The 21,069-nt window shown below is 46.4% G+C and overlaps 1 protein-coding gene, 1 long non-coding RNA gene and 1 other non-coding gene across 3 annotated transcripts; 1 reads left to right on the forward strand and 2 right to left on the reverse strand.

Annotated features, from left to right (window-relative positions):
• The first annotated feature begins 14,048 nt into the window (after nt 1-14,048).
• Nucleotides 14,049-16,383, forward strand: LOC120704352 (probable protein phosphatase 2C 59). The gene is made up of 8 exons (XM_039988709.1): nt 14,049-14,208; nt 14,561-14,688; nt 14,901-14,999; nt 15,093-15,251; nt 15,477-15,563; nt 15,658-15,749; nt 15,839-15,913; nt 15,995-16,383. The coding sequence occupies exons 1-8, from the start codon at nt 14,162-14,164 to the stop codon at nt 16,160-16,162; spliced, it is 855 nt and encodes a 284-aa protein (XP_039844643.1). The 5' UTR covers nt 14,049-14,161; the 3' UTR covers nt 16,163-16,383.
• On the reverse strand, nt 15,741-16,901 carry LOC120704353. Its single transcript, XR_005687534.1, has 2 exons — nt 16,331-16,901; nt 15,741-16,238 (listed from the first exon to the last, which is right to left on the reverse strand). It is a non-coding gene; the product is annotated as an uncharacterized LOC120704353 (long non-coding RNA).
• LOC120705349 lies at nt 16,449-16,545 on the reverse strand. The gene has a single exon (XR_005687931.1). It is a non-coding gene; the product is annotated as a small nucleolar RNA snoR128 (small nucleolar RNA).
• Nucleotides 16,902-21,069: the final 4,168 nt, after the last annotated feature.

Here is a 21,069-nt window from a genome sequence, read left to right on the forward strand (position 1 = left end):
AGGAAGTTATTCGGGATGGTCGGAGATCTACAAAAGCAAGGAGGAGGGCGCCCAAGATGCAATTGCCCGAGGTGCTGTTGAGACCACCAACGAGCGTCACACCCGTCTTTTATATCATTGCGACGAGGAAGCCGCATAATCTAAGCATGGGGGGAGGTGTGACGACTCGTAAGGTGTGACGACTCGTAAGGTGTGACGACTCCTAGATTGAATTTTGGTCTTTGTTTACTCGAAAGTTCGTCGTGTGAGTGTGCTTTAATTCCGCATGTGTGAGAGTCATAGTTTAGCATTGTGTGCTTTATTTTTCGCATGTGTGAGAGTGAGTCTTAAATTAGTGTTGAGTCATGAAAACAAAATAAAAAGAATCTTTGTTTTTGTTGGATCGTGCAATTTTATTTATGCATTCAGTTTTACTTTATTTTCTTTAAAGCAATTGTTCATGAGCGTTGTCTTGAAATTTATTTCGTATTTGTGGAGCTTAGTAGATTATTCGTCCATGTTAATACCCACACTTGAGCTTTGATCTAGCACTTGGTTTTGATTACGCTTGCGAGTAAGGCATGATTTGGAGGACTTTAATTTCATAAAAATAATAAAACCCCAACAAGCATAAGGTTGATCAAGTTCTTGACAAGTTGAGAGTAAAAATCCTTTCATCCAAAAGCTTTTTTCGTTCCACCGTAAGTATTGGATGTACATTGAGTTGAGTTAGGATTTCTTTCTCTTGGGAGTTTTAATTTCGAGCAATGATCATGTCCGTATTTTTCATCTCTGAATTGCTAGCCACGTCAATATTCGGTAATGAGAATTCCTCATTGGAACAACTCATGAGATCTACCGGATTCCAAAACCCGAACCCGAGATTATCTTGTTTATTATCATCTTCCTTGACCACAACCCAATTGTGAGGATACGTTCTGTTTCTGCACATGATTTGTATAAAACATAACTTTAGGATGAAGAAAGGAAGGAGTGTTCAAAAGATAGACCGAATCCGACCTGGGAAAGCCCCAGGCCGGCCGGCCTATACCTCTTGAGCCGGCCGGCCTAGGCCTCTCTGGTCTCGGTTCAGGCTCTAAAAATTTAGGGAGACACTTTGGAGATTTGCCTATCTATGTTTTATAGAAAGTGTCCTATGAAAAGGTTCGGAGAAGAGAAAGAAAATTTGGGAGAAAGAAAGAAAGAAAAAAAATGTATGAGTAGAGAAAAAAATAATTATAAATGAAGGGATTCTATGGTTTGAAAAGTGCAAAGAGATATTACCTTGTTGTTTGAGAACAATATCCTCCATTCCAACCATGTGCAATCCGACAACGAGGACGATGCTTGTGCCTTGAAGTCAATCTTTTTGTATGCCTTTGCACATGTCCACCATTCTAAATCTTCTTACCCTTGAACCCTTTACATTATGGAGAAACTCTCATGATCATTGGCTCGGAAGGTAAGCAATCATTAGAAGGTTTTCTTAATTTGACAATACATGTATATACTTTGCTAAGCCTCACCTATAGCCCCATTTTATACTTGAGAGACTTTTGAGAGATGAGAGCTTGCAAATAAAAATAGGATAGCCACTTATATTGAGAGACATGAAAGGACTTGTGCAAGAATTTCTGGTCTAACCTTTGTTGCATGGTATTTTGTTTCTTAAAAAAAGAGAGAAAAACCTCCAAGGATGGCAAGAAAAGCAAGTGTTGTCGATATTCGAGTTGCCGGCTAAAGGTAAGAGTTGTGGAGTAATATTGGATGAGTTTTTAAACGCCCATGATATGATTATCCTCGCTGCTCCTCTGACCTTTGTTTGAAGAAATATTGTTAGACTTGTTTGCATAAGTAAATTTTGCAGTTCAAGAACTCTTGAGCAACCCATTTGATGATTTGATGATTTGATTTGCTCGAGGACGAGCAAAAGCTAAGCATGGGGGGAATGTTGGCGCTCCTTAAGTATCCATTTTATTATTCAATTAGGAGTTGTTTTGGTAAATTCTTCGGGATGATTTATGTACTAACCCGCCACTTGGCACCCGAACTTGACCGTTTTCGATTTTGTCCTGGATTTTGGAGCATGTTGCATTTTGACAGGAATTTGGACATTTTCGGAGATGTTTTGACGCATGGTTACAACTGGGCTAAGATGAGGAATAAAAGGAAGAATCAACACGCAAAAGATGGGACCGAAAGGGGCCAGAAAAGGCCCAGGCCGGCCGGCCTGGAGTCCTTGGGCCGGCCGGCCTAGCTCTTTTCGGAGTCCAATTGATCTCGGTTTTCTTCAGCGCGAAGTACGCGTCAACCCTAATCTATGTTTTACCAAAACCGCCGACTATATCTGCCTATAAATACCCCGAAGCCGCCGTAAAAGAGGGGGATCGCAGGGAACACCGCAGAGGGATCGCAGAGATCGCAGAGAAGAGCATCCAGAGATACATTCGAGTTAGACACAAGAGAAAGGCGACACCGGAGGCCTCATCATCCCTCGGCGCCGCTGCAAGTTGGAGGACAGCAAGGGATCCATCCCTTGCCGGAGATTTCGTCACCATGATCGACTACGCTTCGCTTAGCTTCATGGGGTAAAGTCCTCGTTTGTTCATGGGGTTGTAAGGAGATCTTGAGTTGTAATTGCAGAATCCTTTATGAGATTGATCGATCACGATTCTTGTTGATGATGCTTTGATGCCTAATAGTTCGCGACTTGGCTTTGAGTTTGCTTTGCTCTTGCATGGTTTACTTAGATTACATCAACTATCGTGTTCTTGTTGATTCGTTACCGATTATCCTCGTGTAGTGACAGTATGCGGGAGGGAAAGGTTTTGATCTTGGAACACACCTTTGGTAGATTAGATCCGTTCTTCATTGATTGGCGATTACATCTCTAGTGATCCTAGACCCTATGGACAAATGCTCTTCATATCTTGTGCACACATCTATAATTGCTCACTAGTCTAGATTAGATTAGATTGGTTAGATTAGATCTATTTCACACTCATACACTCAATATAGATCTTTTACCAACATCATTGGTGCTTAGTTAAGCATAGTAATACACTTGTTCCGTGGATTGATAAACCTTGGGGGAATACTCTAAGGGAAAAGCTATACACGATCCGTGCGCTTGCGGTACGTAAATTGACGCTTTAAGAAGCGTCAACACTTCTCATTCAAAGCTCACCCCGGTTCTTTCCAGAAGCCAGCCCAGTCAGCTCCTGTTATGAAGACCCAGAATACCTTCCGCACCCAACCGTTTGGTGGAAGTCAAGTGACCAATGTGAAGACCTGTTTCCACTGCAGCGAAGCCTGACACTACAAGGCCAACTGTCCGTATCTCAATCAGCCCGCCCCTTCTATTTTCTCCAACTCTATTCAAGGACCAAAGCAGCCGACGGGAGCCAACCGTACAGTACCAGCTAAGAGCCAGCAACAGTCCTTTGGCAAGGCAAAGGTGAACCACGTATATGCTGAGGAAGCAAAGGATGCACCAGGAGTGATTTTCAGTGAGTTCCTGGTCCAATCAGCTCTAGCCTCAGTGCTTTTTGATTCTGGAGCATCACATTTCTTTATATCCTTCCACTTTGTGGAAAAGCATGATATACCTACTATAGCCCTTAAGGGGCCGCTAATGACCCATTCTCCTGGAGGTTGCATACCTTGCCACTTAGGTGTCTTATATATCCCTATAAACTTAAGTGGGGTAGTATTCCTTACCAACCTAGTAGTCCTCACTTCCAAAGGGATAGACGTCATACTCGGGATGGACTGGCTCACCAAGCACCGAGGAAATATAGCTTGTGCTGAGAGGGCAGTAACAGTCACCAACCACCAAGGGCAAACGGTCACATGCCTAATCCAGCCTAGCCTGACAGACTCCATGGTGAACCACATCCAAGCAGAATCCCTCGAAGATGTGCCAGTAGTTCGGGAGTTCGCAGATGTATTCCCAAATGAATTACCCGGTATGCCTCCAGAAAGAGAGGTAGAGTTTGCTATTGACTTAGTCCCTAGAACCAAGCCTATAGCAAAGAATGCCTATCGGTTAGCAGCCCCAGAGCTTGCTGAGTTGAAGAAGCAGCTTGAAGAGCTTCAACAAAAGGGATTTATTAGACCCGCTGCTTCCCCGTGGGGAGCCCCAGTGCTCTTTGTGAAGAAGAAGGATGGGAGCATGAGACTTTGTGTGGACTACGGCGATTTGAATGCAGTCACCATCAAGAATAAGTACCCTCTGCCCCGGATTGATGACCTGTTTGACCAACTGAAGGGGGATAAGTTCTTCTCCAAGATTGATCTGAGGTCAGGTTATGATCAGCTCAGAGTTCGACAAGAGGACATCGCTAAAACAGCCTTCAGAACCCGTTATGGCCATTTTGAGTTCACAGTGATGCCTTTTGGGCTGACTAATGCTCCTGCCTTTTTCATGACTCTCATGAATAAGGTATTTATGGAGGAGTTAGACCGGTTTGTTGTGGTATTCATAGACAACATACTGGTCTACTCTAAGAATGCTGAGGAGCATGGACAACACCTAAGAGTTGTGATGGGGAAGCTCAGAAAACACCAGTTGTATGCCAAGTTCAGTAAGTGTGAATTCTGGTTGCAGAAAGTCAGTTTTCTGGGTCATGTGTTAACAGCTGAAGGTGTTGAAGTGGATCCAGAAAAGGTCAAGGCTGTATCAGAATGGAAGCAACCAACCTCAGCCTCGGAGATCAGGAGTTTCTTGGGATTAGCCGGCTATTATCGAAGATTTATCGAAGTTTTCTCTAAGATAGCCCGGCCTATGACCGAGTTGCTCTGGAAGGACACGAAGTTTGTCTGGTCTGAAGCTTGCGAGAGAAGTTTTCAAGAGTTGAAGAGGAGACTAACTTTTGCCCCAGTGCTAGTCTTGCCAGATAATCAGAAGAGCTTTGTCGTTTATTGCGACGCATCCCGACAAGGATTGGGTTGTGTGCTTATACAAGAAGGAAGAGTTGTAACTTATGCCTCAAGACAGTTGAGAACACATGAGCAGAACTACCCCACCCATGACTTGGAGTTAGCAGCAGTTGTGCATGCCCTCAAGATTTGGTGACATTATCTGATCGGGAACAAGTGTGAAATCTACACGGATCACAAGAGTCTGAAGTACATTTTCACCCAGTCGGACCTCAATCTTAGACAGAGAAAATGGTTGGAGTTTATCAAAGACTATGATTTGGAAATTCATTACCACCCTGGAAAAGCTAATGTGGTGACTGATGCGCTCAGTCGTAAAGCGTATTGCCACCACTTAGTTATGCAAGCCCCAGAGCTGAGTGAAGAAATGAGAAAGTTGAACCTAAGGGTTGTACGCCGCTCTTGCAACTACAACCTTAGTGTTCATCCCGTCCTGGATGACCAGATCAAGGAAGCTCATATGGAGGATAGGAGATTGGTATGAATTAAAGGTCGCAACAGTGAAGGCAAAGCTCCAGATTTCAGAGTAGATAAAGATGGAGTCTTGTGGTTCAAGAAGAGATTATGTGTGCCTAAGCAAGGTCATTTCCGCAGGACCATCTTGGATGAAACCCATAACTCAGCTTATTCCATTCATCCCGGCACTACGAAAATGTACTTGGACCTTAAGGAGAAGTATTGGTGGAATGGTATGAAGGGGATATCGCTCGATTCGTCGCTCATTGTGATGTGTGCAAAAGGGTCAAGGCAGAGCATTAGAAGCCCAGTGGGTTACTTCAGCCATTACCAATTCCAGTATGGAAGTGGGATGAAGTTAGTATGGATTTTATCACCAGTCTACCAAGAACACAGAGCGGTCATGACTCAGTTTGGGTGATTGTTGATCGACTCACTAAAGTGGCACACTTCATCCCAGTGCGTACCACTTATGGAGGTGATAAATTAGCCAAATTATACATTGAGCGTATTGTGAAGTTGCATGGAGTACCTGAGAGGATTATGTCAGATAGAGGCACCCAGTTCACTTCGACATTCTGGAAAAGATTACATGAAACGCTTGGTACAAAATTAGACTTCAGTTCAGCCTATCATCCTCAGACCGATGGCCAGACTGAAAGAGTTAATAAGATCCTTGAAGACATGCTAAGAGCCTGTGTTCTTACTTATGGCAAAAATTGGGAAAACAGTTTGCCATATGCGGAGTTCTCTTACAACAACAGCTACCAGTCCAGTTTGAAGATGTCGCCGTTTGAAGCCCTCTACAGGAGGAAGTGTCGCACACCCCTCATGTGGACTGAAGTCGGTGACCGCATTATTGAGGGCCCATATTTTATTAAAAAAGCCGAAGACAAGATAGCAGAAATTAGAGAGAATCTAAAGGCAGCTCAATCCCGCCAGAAAAGTTATGCCGATAAAAGAAGGCGTGCTCTCAGCTTCGAAGTTGGAGACTATGTGTACCTTAAAGTTTTCCCAATTCGCGGCACACGTAGATTCCAGGTGCGAGAAAAGTTGGCCCCACATTACATTGGACCTTTTCCAATTATCAAGAAAGTTGGAGCGGTAGCCTATAAGCTTCAGTTGCCGGCAGAGATGTCAGATGTGCACGATGTGTTCCATGTGTCCCAGCTCAGGAAGTGTCTGCGAGTACCGGAAGAACAAGTGGCCCCAGAGACAATCGACCTGCAGGATGATCTCAGATATCAAGAGGTGCCACTGAAAATTTTAGACACTGTGACGCGAAGAACCCGCAACTCAGCAGTCAGAATTTGTCGAGTTCAGTGGAGCAGACATTCGGAAGCAAAAGCAACTTGGGAGAGAGAAGACGCGCTCCGAGCCGAGTTCCCTAATCTCTTTAATAGTGTAGCTGAATCTCGGGGACGAGATTCAACCTAAGTGGGGTAGGTTTGTAACAGCCCGAAAATTCATATTCCTAACCACCTCCTAATTATTTGTCTCTCTTAATTTTCCAAGCAACCAATCATATTCTACCTCTCCTAATCTATCTTGCTCTCTCTAACCAGCACATGCACGCACAACCAGTAGGCTAAGCAACAAACAAGCTATGCACTTGAACTTAGCAGCACTTGAACACCAAAAACTTGCACGACAGCCCTTGCCATGCTCAGCTCACCCTGCTCGAGCTACTGCTGCTGCGTCCACGCCCCTATGACTGGCCCCTCCTGTTGTCCTCGCTCGCGCTCGCAGCATGCACGCGCGACATGTCGGCCCCGCGACGAGACCGCGCACTGCCGCCGGCACCACGCCGTGCCGCCCATCGCCGCGTCCCCACCTCGCTCATGCCGCTGTAGCGTCCTCGCCGGCTTTGCCACCTCAACGCTCACACCCTCAACACTACAGTAGCCTCAGCTCCAAGCTCGCCACTGTTCGCGTTGACGATGAGCTGCCGCAGCCCACGCCATCATCCTCGCCGCACGTCCTCGCGCGACGTCCCCGCTACCCTCCGCGCCTATAAATGGGTAAGGCTGTGCTGAGCCCCGCCACCGTCCTGAGCTCGCCAAGCCGCCTAACTCCGCTGTTCGTCTCTCTCCCAGCTCCGATTTCATCCTCCTCTGTTTCTGCACAGAGAAGGGCACCTCATCGATCTTCGGCATCCGGCCACCATAGTCCAATTCCTCTTGCGGTGAGCACCTCCCAACCCTCCTATACCAGCCCCAATTCACGCCCTTCGCTATTGCCGCCAGTGCATAGCTCCCCACGAGCTCCCATGGCCGTAGCAATGGCCGCCCATAGCCGACCTCCTTTAACCCCCTCTCCCATGCCCGGAGTCACCGGAACCGAATGCCCTCGCCCTCCTCTCTCTCCCCATGCCCTCGGCTGCAAGAACGAAGGCCGGGAGTGCCTTTCCGGCGGAACTCCGGCGGTTGCCCGCGGCGGCGCCGCCGTGGACGACTCGTTATCTGTCCCCGTGCACTACCAGTTTACCCCCTCCTCCTTGTTAAATGCTAGTGGGCCCGTGGGCCTCAAAGTGATTGGACATAGCTCAATAGCAGCACGCAGAGCACTAATCACCACAGCTAATCACGTGTATTTAATCAAAATACATGGACCCACTTTCCAGAAAATCACCCGTTTATTCAGCTTTGTAATTTAATTAGTGGCCACCCGTTGCAAATTCATATCTCCACCGTCCATACTCCGATTCATGTGATTTTTCTTCCTAAATTCTTCTAAAATCATGTACTGTCCATTCTTCTTATTTTCATCTCCGTTTGAGCTCATTTTATGATTGTGCTTGCTTGTGTTTGTTTACCGGTTGTGTCGTTTCTGCCCGTAGACGACGGAGTGACCGAGGAGGAGCGCGTTGAGGAGCCAGAGGACCCGTGCCACGAGCGGGAAGCTGTCGCCACCGACGCATACGTAAGCGAAGGCAAGTTTCATCGTCCCCTACGTGAGCGGTTGCATCCATGTGAGGACGTCTAGCTGTAGCCTTGGTTTAGGATCGATTACATATACCGGTACTTGAGTGATTGAGTGTGCTCATGCATGCATCTGAGTAGTCATGCATATCTAGAGCTGAGACTAGGATACGAAGGGATCTGGCTGAGACTAGTACAGCTGGGTATGTTGGAGCCGACGCTACCGTGGTGGTAGACTGGCAGGTGAGTGCTACCGTGGTGGTAGGCTCGAGTTGACATGTTGAGGGATGGTTGCTGCCCTCCTGAACCATAAGGACTGAGTTGTTTTGACATCTCACCTAGCTTACCTTAGTACGACCACAGGTTCCGGTATGGGCCGGACTTAGCCTAATCCCATTGGTTAGCCTGACGGTCGCAGGGATGGTTTACGGGTATAGACCATTGGGGTCAGGGCCCGAGGGTTTGTGCGGCCGGGCTGGGGCGTGACCACGGCTGGGTGTCGGCTATGTCGGTTGTCCGTTCGGGCAGTCGAGCATGTGGGTACAGTGTACGACCTCTGCATAGTGTATAATCCATTCGAATGGTCCGTGTCCACGGCATGGAAAGGCTACGGTGTGGTCCTGACAACTAGTGAGCTACCTACTGTGGGTTGGGTCTGGAAGGGTTTGCATACCATTAGTTACATTGCCAATAGATTGTGCTTAATATGTGTCGTACATGTCATTCCCCTCCCGTAGGGTGAGGTGGAACCTGCTGAGTACTTTTGTACTCAATCCTTGTTGATTTTCTCCAGAGGATCCTAACTTTGTGCCGGAAGACTACGAGTAGATCGTGTCCGCACCCAAGCTTTTCGAGTGGAGCCGTGATGGATGAAGAGCCAGTCCTGCATGTCGTTATGCTAGTTGTTATCCTATGGTTGTTCTGTGTAGCTTTGTGTTGTCACTTTACTCCTCATGTACGTGTTAAATAAAGCTCTGTATGACTCTGGACTCCACTTGATGTAACATGTATTGTGCCGAAGACTTCATTCGGTAAATAATACATGGTTTAGCCTTGATCTTCGAGTTGGGGGCTTCATTTTGCCGCCCAATCCATCCTTTTCTTTTGGTGCAGTTAATAACAAATTCATAAACCAATTAAAGTTCAGATTGTTGATGTCGTCTATGGCCCACCCCAGCGCACCCCAATCATGTTCAAGGCTTCAAGCTTGGACCATGGAGGCGTGGAGCATGTCAATCAACAACACAATGGTATAGTTTTGCACCTGTGAGCGCACCGACTGCCAACGCCGATGCTCGTGATCTATTATATTAATAAAAGAGTGTTAAAAGAAGCCATCATGTTCGCCGAGAGGACCTAGAAATTCCCACGTTAATCTAAAAAAGAAAAAGATTTAGACCGTTGGATTTTATGAAGAGCTAACGGTCTACAATAATCATCAATGAATATGTACCAAATACAATTATAGTAATTAAATTCAGAAATAAAATATGGAAGATAAATAGATCGATTGATATAAAGAGATGTATCTAAATACAACTCTATAATTAACTCTATAATAGAATTAGAAGTTTTATTAGAAAAAGAGCATACTTTTTCATAGAAGGTAAGTCGTGCCTTCCTCTCAAAGGAGAAATATATCACGTAGGAACGGGAAATTAAAAAAAATCTGGAATGCAGTCACTACCAACAGATTGATATGTTGTTGCAGCCTTTCCGTATCATATCGCTTCTTGAAGTTTCAGCCTCATCTGGTAACCACACATCGCTTGACTATGTGAGGGCCAAGCCAAATAATTGCTAAGGAGTAAGAACGTCACATGTCATGAGTGCTTGGTATTCCACCAGAAACAAAAACAATCTCAAAATGGCGCAAACTCTGAGATTATAAAGGCTTAGAATGAACAACGCTAAGTAACGGCTTGAATGCTCAAATAAGGGTGATAAAATAAGCCACCACACTAAAGGCGTCAATCAAAAAAAGAAAAGAATTTACACCATTGGATTTCACACAGATGTAATAGTCTAGACTAACTCAAGAGTCCGTATCAAACATAATTAATAAATAGCTTATTTTGGAATAAGAAAATTAAGAAAAATTAGGACATGCCCAAAAGGTCAATACTGAGTACGATTAGTAAACATATAAATTTGGAATTAGAAAAATAATGAAATTCTAGATTCCATATCAAATACAATTAAAATAGCTAATTTTGTAATAAAAAGATTTAAAAAATTAGGATATTATTAAGGGCTCCATGCCAAGTACGATTAGTAAATAGATAAATTTACGATGATCTATTGATCTGCATTTAATAAAAAACTCCATAAAAGTTATGGATTAGAGAACACTTATTGTTGCAATGCATAATTAGTTGTCAAGGGAAACATAAGCGGTAGACATCATATATGTCCTGCCGCAACCTCATCAAACAGTGACAAGAAATTGATGAAGATGTGGATTGACTATAATATGCTATTTTTTTTAAAAATATAACATATATCATAGAAGTCGTATTAAAAAAGAGGAGCCAATTACAAACCAAGTCAAATGGTCAGACACAGACGAACACCTACTTGCATCATAGAAGCACGACCTCGGTGAATCCACGCGCAAGCTGCAAAATACCATTGTCACTGCCGTGAAGCTCGCCGGCGAAGGCCACAAGAGGTACCAACACCCAAAGGGGCTCAGAAGATCCCAATGATGAAAACTAACACCGTACCTTCGACCCAAAGATACAGATGAAAGTGGCAAAGCAGAGTCCTCAAATCTGGTGGAAGGCTTGCAACACAACAAATGACAGAGATCCAAGGGGACCTGAAGAGAAAAGGCTCAAAGCTGCTTAATAGAAAAGGCGGCGGGGGAAGAGTTGAAGCAAACTAGAATCACAGCCAAAGTCAGTAAGCAACAACTCACCAATTCACTCAAGTGATGAACATAAGCAAATCCGCAGCATGAGCAAGCAAATCTACCGTGACACTAATAAAAATAAAAACTAAAATAAGCCTATTCAGGTAGAAACTTGGAAGCAAGAGGAGGAAAAAGCGAGGAAGGAGGAAGAAGGAAGTGGAGGAGCCGAACCACGGGACCAGGAAAACAAATGAAATGGAGATTTGGTCAGGCGGAGAAAAAGGAAGAAGAGGGAGCGAGGAACCCTGCAGCCAACATAATGAAGAAGTGACGGACGAGGACGCCGCGGCACTAGCAATGGCCACATCGGCAAAGGAGTGGCGGCGCGGCCGCCGAGCGTCCATCCGGACACAACAGACCATAGATAATATACCATAATATATACTAGGAGAAGGGGATTGTCCCACCTTTTCTCTCACCACCAGTGAGACACCAGAGGAGGAGACGAAGTGGAGAAGATTTGATCGGGCAGAGCAGATGGAAGAAGAATAGGAAGGGAGGAATATTCGGGGCCCTGCATCCACCACAATAGAGATGGCGACGAGGACGCCGGCGACACCGACAATGGCCACAGCGGTAGGGGAGTGGTGGCGCGGCCCCCGAGCGTCTATCCGGGCACAACAGACTATAGATATTATAACATAATATATATACTAGGAGAAGAGGACCGGCCCACCTTCCTCTTACCACCGGCGAGACGCAAATAGATGGTGGTTTAGTGATGAGAAAAATTTGAAATCCTAAAATATCTATGTTTTTTACAACATTTGATAAAAATAGAGCATGTGGATGAGACATTATTTGAGTATAACAAATAAATATAAATATTTTAAATATTAAGAGGGTTTAGAAGTTATCGTGTTAGTTGAAAAAATAAAAAATAAATACCACTGAATTTTATGGTAATTAACGACCTTAATTATCCTTACTCTAGCCTTGATTTACCTTGGTGATATAATTTCGATGGACTACAAATTTACTTGGTCCCGCAAGCACCAAAATAAAATTTATTTTTCATGTTAAATAAAAAATATCAAATGTTAATACAATTCTAGATTCCCGTGTTATTTGTTCTCTTTACATAACAAGCAATCAATCGACCATCAGCTGCGTCCGAAGCTAGGAACTAACGGGTTCGCAATCCTTCTGCCGCCTCAGCTTCGGCAGCGGCGTCTGGTCTGCGGGCTCCGGCGAGACGCCGGCCCGATCCCGGTTGCTCGCGCCGCGTTTCCTCATGCCTTTGCCCGGCGCGGCGGCCACGTCGAGCAGCACCCGCGCCTGCTCGATCAGCGTCGCCAGCCCGGCGTACTCCCGCTTGGCCCGCTCCACGAGCCCCGGGTCCTCCCGCCCCAGCGCGCCCAGCAACTCGCGCAGCTGCCGCCGGCTCAGCCCCGCCAGGAACGCCGTCACGGCGCCGCTGGGCCGGGCGCTCGGCGCCCACGGGCCGGTGCTCCTCGACGCCGCCGGCGGCGTCGCGGGTGGCCGCGCCCTCCGCCTCTCGCTGCCGCGCCAGGCCCACGCGGAGGTGGCGTCCGCGGAGGGCCCGGCCGTGCAGGTTGCGGCAGGCGCTGAGGGCGGTCTCGTCGTCGAGGTACTCGACGAAGGCGAAGCCCCGGGGGGCCTGGCGGTGCCCTTGTCCGTGGCCACGCGGAGCGAGACCACGGGGCCGATCTCCTCGCACGACGCTGCTGCAGCGGCACGAGGCGGCGGCGGCCATGGCGGCGACGAGGATTCGGAGCTCGGCCAAAGGCGTTGATGTGGGTGGCCTGGCTTGTTATGATGAGGGGCGCCTGCGCCGCCGACGTACGGTACGGTCGGTTCGACTCGAATCGAATCGTAGGCGGTGATGGCGCGCTATAGCGGCGGTTGCTTCCAAGCAGGCAGGCCTGACGACTCGAGCTGACTGGGCCCAAGCCCAAGTATTTCCTGGACTTGGCCTGTTATGCTAGTTAAATAAATTCGTTAGGTCAATAATATATCTGAACTTTGGTCGAGTCCGTGTTTTCCATAGATAATAATGAAACCGTCTGACTAAATTTCTCGCACTCGCAATACTGGAGACGTGACCTTTCTGTCTATTTTCTTTCATTTTTTTTCTTTTTATATTTATTTTGACTAAATCGTTTAAAAATCATAGTAAACATGAGAATTATAAAATAAAAAATCTAATTTTGTTGGACCTCACGTGACTGGATCTATACAATGAACATATGATCTAATATATTTAAAAAATATTTTACATTTAGATATATATACTTTTCTATATTTCATTCATAGCTATAGTTTTCACGTGGCCCAATTATAGTGAAATTTTTACAGTGGGCTAATCATTATATGATTGAGCCGTAGTCAAAATTTCATATTTATTAGATTACGTGAGCAACTGAAGAGTCTATAATATTAGAAAAAACGGATCAAAATTGACATGCCCTAAAGCAGAGTGCCTAATAAGCTGAACTGCTTAAAATAGTGCCACATGAGCACAATCCCTCAGAGTCTCACTACAGGTTGATTTCGGTAATGGAGGATGACAAATTTTGGATGGCTCAATCCTGGATCATAACCACGCACGCCATGGAGCTTAAAAACTGACTACGTTTCGTCCACCTGTCGACAGAACAGTTAATAAAACTATAGAAGAGCACGGCACGTGCCAGCCAGCCAAAGCCAACACGCGCGAGGCCATGGACAGGGCTACGCGCCAAGAAAAGGGTGGCTGGCGCGCGCGGCGGGGGGCGTGTGCGTGTCCACGAGCCCCCCTCTCGGCTGCCGCCACGTCGCCACCGCCCATCGAGCCCGTCCGCTCCGCCCTTTTAGGCCCACGAGCCCCGCCCGCCAGCCTGCCTCCATTTACGGCGCGCACGAGAGGCTCCCGGGGCCGGCCATCGTTTCTGGCCTTGCCGTCGCCGTCGCCGTGCTGCTCCTGCCGTCGCTGTTGCCGTCGGCGTTGATGGGGCTCGCCGGGGAAGGATCGCCCGTCAGTGGCGGAGGGTTCAGGTGCCATCCCCGTTGTTCTTGCTGTTTTCCTGCACACAACTTTGGAATCCCCTGAGTTGATGTAACCTGATCGAATTCTCAGCGAAACTGTGACTGCCATGTTGTTTTTCATCCTTTCCAAAACGTTTCTTGCTGTTGTGACATGTGAAGTGAGGGCAGAGACAGTGTTATCTGCAAATACAAGGCATGACTGCATGAGTGCAGGACCAATATTTTAGCATGTATCCACAAATACTTCCTGAATTCCTACTGAATCGTGATTAGACTGCATGTGAAGTCATCCATTCGAACAGCTCCTAGCGATGGTGTCCAACAAGCCTATCTCACGCAAACGCTCTTCATCTTGTGGCAGTGAAAACGGCAAGTTCAGCTACGGGTATGCAAGCTCTCCAGGGAAAAGATCTTCCATGGAGGACTTCCATGAAACCAGAGTAGATGGTGTCGATGGAGAGACAGTTGGGTTGTTCGGCGTTTTCGACGGTAAGATGCAGCCTATCCCGGACAGAAAATTCATGACACCGAGAAAGACTTTTAGGTGTAGCCAATGTAAGCAAGCAAGTGATCTTTGTTCAACCAGATCATAACTTGTTCCATAGCAGCAATTGCTAGTCTGAACCAGATCACTGAATTTTGGTGGGGAAAATTGGCAAGACTGTTTGATTGCTAGTTAACTGGTTTCTTTCCTCCTGTAGGCCACGGTGGTGCTCGAGCAGCGGAGTTTGTAAAACAAAACCTTTTCACCAATTTAATCAAGCACCCAAAGTTCTTCAGCGATACCAAATCAGCTATTGGTACTATAACTCTCTGCAGTTGCTATAGCTTTGAAGAAAAATACTTAAAATTCTGAACTTGGGAGTCTGAATGTTGGTAATATCCTTCTGCAGCTGAAACTTACACTCACACGGACTCGGAACTTCTGAAAGCTGATACCAGCCATCATCGAGATGCGGGGTCAACCGCTTCCACTGCAATTCTTGTAGGTGATCGCTTGGTGGTTGCAAATGTTGGGGATTCTAGGGCAGTCATATGCAGAGGAGGGGATGGTAAGTCAAAATCCCCTGGTACATATTTCAGCCGGTGTTTTTGACATTTCAGCTTCTTCTTTGTTCTTTTCTTTTTTTTTTTTATAACGAGTTGCAGAATTGCAGTCTCGTCTTGTAACTGTAGTCATAGAGCAACTGTCACGTAGACACGTACTAGAACACAATTGGCCATTGTGATCCAAATTTCTGATAAGCTATGACCTTAAATTCTCCGCGGTGATGCAGCTATAGCAGTGTCAAGAGACCACAAGCCAGATCAGACAGACGAGAAGCAGAGGATAGAGGAAGCTGGTGGATTTGTGATGTGGGCTGGTATGTCCATCTCTTTGGTTCATCGGCCACCAAAATACGAGGTAATCATCAGCTTGTAAAGTCTCGACAACTTTGATCCGTGAAAAATCGGCAGGAACATGGCGTGTTGGTGGCGTTCTTGCTGTTTCTCGAGCATTCGGTGACAAGCTCCTAAAGCAGTATGTGGTCGCTGATCCAGAGATCAAGGTTTGTAGATTTCCCAGAGTACAAAACTGATGCAGAGACCAGTCACCAGCATCATTCGAAATGATCCCCTGTTTGTTTGGTTGGTTCAGGAGGAGGTTGTGGACAGCTCCTTGGAGTTCCTCATCCTTGCAAGTGATGGTCTGTGGGACGTGGTGACCAACGAGGTAAAACGCGAAACCTTTCGTCATCAGAAAATCAAGGGGTCCCGGAAAGCTGCTCATCTGAAGCTAAGCATCTGGTTGCAGGAAGCCGTGGGCATGGTGAAGCCGATCCTGGACTCGGAGCAGGCGGCCAAGCGGCTCCTCGCGGAGGCCTCCCAGCGGGGCAGCGCCGACAACATCACCTGCGTCGTCGTGCGCTTCATGGAGCAGCACAACGGGCTGGGAAGGGCCACCAACGACCAAGCCTCGTGAACATCTGCTGCTGTGACATCTTGTTCTTGGCACCAAATATACAATTTTACTCTGCTTTCTGCTTCGTAGCATCATTCTAGAGATGCAGTTAAACCAGCGTCATGTGTAAGTTGTTTTACTTAAAATGTAAATCTACTGTATGTTACTGAAAATGTAAGCGAACGACACCTGCGCTCGTGTCTTGGAATGAAATCTGGCAAGAAAAAGAACCGTTCCTCCAATCGTTTCTTCAGCTCGTTCATAGTGCCAATGCGAAAGAACAGGGGTGGGTGATTGATGGGTGGCGTTGCTCAGGTAACCGCTCAGGAGGAAATAACGGTGATTATTTCCCAGATTCATCGAGCAGGGACCTGCTCTCGAGACTGAAGAAATCATCATTGCAACACCCCCTTCTCATCAGAAACCAAAACACGACACGAAGATTGAAGCAGAGAGAGAAAAGAAAGAAACAAGCAGCGTCGAAAGAAACGAGCAGTGGATCGATCCAGAGGAGGCGTCGCTGGGCTCGGACTACTTTTAAGCTCCGCAAGGCGGGGGAGAACCCGCCGTTCAGACGAGCGAACCATGTTTTTCGTCATCGCCGCCGCTCTCCTCTCATCAACCACAAAACCAAACCAAAATCAAGAAGAATCCGAACGACAGAAGAACAAGCAAAAGAAAAAGTGACGAGCACGAACAGCAGCAAATCTCGCATCGGATCCGAGCAAACGGCGGACGTTTCTGCCTCCAGGAGCGGCGCGGCGGCCCCGGCGCGATGCGAACCCTAGGCGGAGGCCGTGTCACTTTATAAGCCGACCGCTCGGCAAACGCCCGCGAAGTTGCATTTATTTCCGAAAATGCCACCCACCGCTAACGAAGTTCCCCGCAGCAGGCTTCGGGCCTACTGATGTGGGCTGTGGATCAGTTGGGGGCCCAATATTAATGGGCTCAAATCTGCGCAGTGCGGCCCACGAAAAAAGTGCCCAACCTAAGCATACACATTGGGCTCTGCGTTCCGGGCTTCCAGAGGCCCACGACAGCAACCGCGTAGTCCCCTCGGCTAGCGGCTTTTTTATTTTTATATTTTTAAAAAATATTTTTTACATAAATATATTTTCGGTTTCACACTTTATATTTTTATACCCCTACCGCCCGGCAGGGTAGCGGCAGGAACCTATATATAAATAAATATTTTTTTTTGCGCGGATGCCCTTGGCGGGAGCCTGCCGGGCGGCACGTACCCCTACCGCATCTAATGCCGCACTGACGTTCAAGGTTTAACTTGCGGGGAGGAGGGGCCTGCCGCCCCCCTGCCGGGCGGCAGGCTCCCGCCAGGGGTCTCCGCGCTAAAAAAAATATGTTTATTTACATATAGCCTCCTGCCGGACGGTAGGGGTATAAAACTGTAAATTGTGAAATCAAAAATATATTTTTGTAAAAAAATATTTTTAAAAAATATAAAAATAAAAAAGCCGCCCCTCGGCTATGTGTTGTGCTGGACACCAAAAAAAATGTGTTGTGCCAGACAGCCGGAGCCCGGAGGAGATGGTGGCGGCGGGAGGACTCACAAGCGAATCCTCGGCGACGAAGACGAAGAACTTCTGTTGTGTTTTAGATTATGCAAAAAGTTTCGGACTTGATCATTCACATATGAATGACTACAGCCAAAAAAAAGTTACAAGAGTTCTTAGACTCTAAATCAAAAAATTCACAAAAGTACAAGAATGAAAGCTATAAAACAAGAAAGAAAACTAGAAGACTAAGCTTCAATCTTCTTCTTCGTTCCCGCTTCAACCTTGCAATATATTCACACGGCATCAATCCATCATATCTCTCGTCTGCTTAGAAACTTGATATCCGGATTATCTGTTACTCACTGAATCTTTCGTAAAAATACACCAAAGTTGCGCGATAAAGATGCCGACAACAATAATGGCCCAGCTAAAGAAGAAGCGGAAGGCAAAGCCAGATGAAGCCTCCAAGAAGTTCACGATGTCGAGGACGTCGCCAACATCTGTCCGAATGGATCGAGTTTTCAGTCAGCAATACCAAAGAGTTTTGGGGATTGACAACGCCCTCAGCAGGGTAAGATGCGCCAACGGGCGTAGCCGCTGTCAGCTCCGGCGACTGTCAGGTCGAGCTTTCGCTCTAGAAACCCTAGCCCCGACCCTGCACTCCAACCGTAGAGACCAATTGAAAGCATCTAGACCCCTAATTCGAGTTTTGGTAATTAATGACAATGATTTGTGGATTAACAATTTCATTCGAGATAATGAGCATAGGTTGATCCACGGATGAAAGGGATTTGGTTGTGAACGTGTGAAGTTTGGAGATGATATGCAAAGCTCGGGCTCAATACAAAGGTATAAAATAGGGCTTTTATATTTTACCGGTCACAAGGCGTTTAGTGGATGAAAAGTGACCGGATTTGTTGGATAGATAGCCGTACTATCAAGAGGGGTTGTGTACTCGTGCTTGACGGGTCTTTAGTGCCATTTTGCTCAAAATATCTAGGTGCATGCATGAGGGCTGACGACGCTTTGACAAGATTTGAAAAAGAAAAATTTTGAGAGCTGACTGCACAAGCGCGGATGGTCCGCACCCGTACCAGAGAGCATGTTTGGCTCTGGTGGATATTAGATGTGACTGGCGGACAGTCCGGCCCAGGTGGACGGACGGTCCGCCGCTCTAACTCAAATTGTACCAGAGATGGTGTTTTCTCAGGTTGGGCTTAATATCTATGCGGCGGACGGTCTGCCCCTGGGGCGCGGACGGTACGCCGACTATTTGACAATTTGTACCAGAGACATTGTTGTCTCTGGTGGATTTCAAGGATGAACGGCGGACGGTCCGCTCCTGGGGCGCGGACGGTCCGCCGGCTAATTTCAAAGTTGTACCAGAGACGATGTTCGTCTCTGGTGGTGTGGAACCCTTAACTGCGGACGGTCCGCCCCTAGGGCGTGGACGGTCCGCCAGGGCTGTAACGGCTAGTTCTGACATGCATTAAATGCACTCTGACTCACTGGCTTATAATGGCGGACGATCCGGTTTTTGAACAGCGGATGGTCCGCGACTTCGCAGAAAAGAGTGTAACGGTTAGTTTTTGAGGGGATGTCTATATATACCCAATGCCCAGCCATTAGGTCTCTCACTTGGCCATTTGGACTGCATACTTGACACTATAGAGCTAAGGCATCCCTCTCTCACACACACACTTGCTTAGAGATTGTATTCTTGAGAGTGTGAGGGCTTCCCAGTGCATTGCATCAATAGTTTGAGCTTTGTGGCACTAGGGAAACTTCAAGCAAGCGTCATCGACTTATTACTCTTGGGAGTTGCCACTCCCTAGACGGCTTAGAGAAGAGGATTTCGTGGAGCTCCTCCAAGGAGATTGTTGAGGAGCCCCGATTTCGGTTGTGAGAGGTCTTGTGCTCACCTCACTGGAGTGGTGAAGAGCAACTCTAGTGGAATCGAGGTGTGGAGTGGTTCCTTGATTCAAGCCGGCTCAAAATCAAGAGGTTCTTGATAGAGGAGCGGTTGATTCTTGAAATCCACCTCAACGTGGATTAGGGATGACCGGCAAGTCATTGACACCACGGGATAAATTCGTGTGCCAAGCTTGGTTACCTCTCTTACTCACTTTAATTTTTGTTTTTACTTTGAGCAATTTACTTTACTAGAGCTTGATTTGTATCTTGTCACCCTAGGTTGCAAACCCATCTAGAAATAGTAGTAGCATGACATAGGGCTTTTTTTGTTACTAATTAAATTTCTCTAGTGTTGTTGGTCTTAGATTTTAAACCGCCTATTCACCCCCCTTTAGTCGGTGTTCTTGATCCTACAAGTGGTACCAGAGCAAAGTACTCCATTAATTGCGGATTTAACCATCTTGGAGTAGAACAATGACTAGTGATAATTGGATTAATGTTGAGAAGCCACCGTTCTTTGATGGGAATAATTATGATTATTGGAAGACTAGGATGTCGGCTCATCTCAAAGTCATGAGTAGAAAGCTATGGAGAGTAGTAAGTGATGGATATATCATTTTGGGCTCAACAAAATTGACACCCCTAGATGAAGAAAATGAGATACTAAATGATCAAGGGATTAATGTGGTCTTTAGTGCTCTTGATGTGATTGAATTTAATAGAGTCAAGAGCCTCACAAATGCAAATGACATATGGAAGAAGCTCATGGAAATTCATGAGGGCACATCAAGTGTGAAGGAATCCAAGTTATATTTGCTTAAGGGCAATTTTAGTGAATTTACCATGAAGAAGGATGATAGTATAGCCGAGATGTTCAACCGGCTAAATGACATTGTGAACGACCTCAAGGGACTTGGATTTGAGGTACCGGATGCGGATTTCAACCACAAGTTTCTTAGATATCTTCCGGAAAGATATGACACAATTGTGACCTTACTTGTAAGGTTAAATGTGAAGACCGCAACTCCCACACAAATATTTGGAGAAATTCTTACCCATGACATGTTCAAGAAATCTCAAGATGAAACTCGTGGGGGGAGAACTTGATATGAAAAAGAAAAGTGTGGCATTCAAAGCTCAAGATAGCAAAAATAAAGAAGAAAGTGGGTGCCAAGAAGAAGAATCGGATGAGGAGATGGCTCTCTTTGTCAAGAGATTCAATAGAATGATGACCAAGAAGAACTTTGGCAAGAGAGGTCAATCATCAAGAAAAAATCCTTTTGTGGACAAGACTTGCTTCCAATGTGGTGAAGTAGGTCATATCATTGTCAATTGTCCAAACAAGAAAGATGACAAGAACAAGAAGGACAAGAAAAATGATGAAAAGAAGAAGAAGAAGTTCATCAAGAAGAAGAAGAATGGCCAAGCTTATTTTGTTGAATGGGATTCCGATGCAAGCTCCGATGATGATGATGACAAACCATCCAAGGGAGTTGCCGG

Source organism: Panicum virgatum, chromosome 4K, assembly GCF_016808335.1.
Source record: "Panicum virgatum strain AP13 chromosome 4K, P.virgatum_v5, whole genome shotgun sequence".
In the NCBI taxonomy this organism is placed as follows: domain Eukaryota; kingdom Viridiplantae; phylum Streptophyta; class Magnoliopsida; order Poales; family Poaceae; genus Panicum; species Panicum virgatum.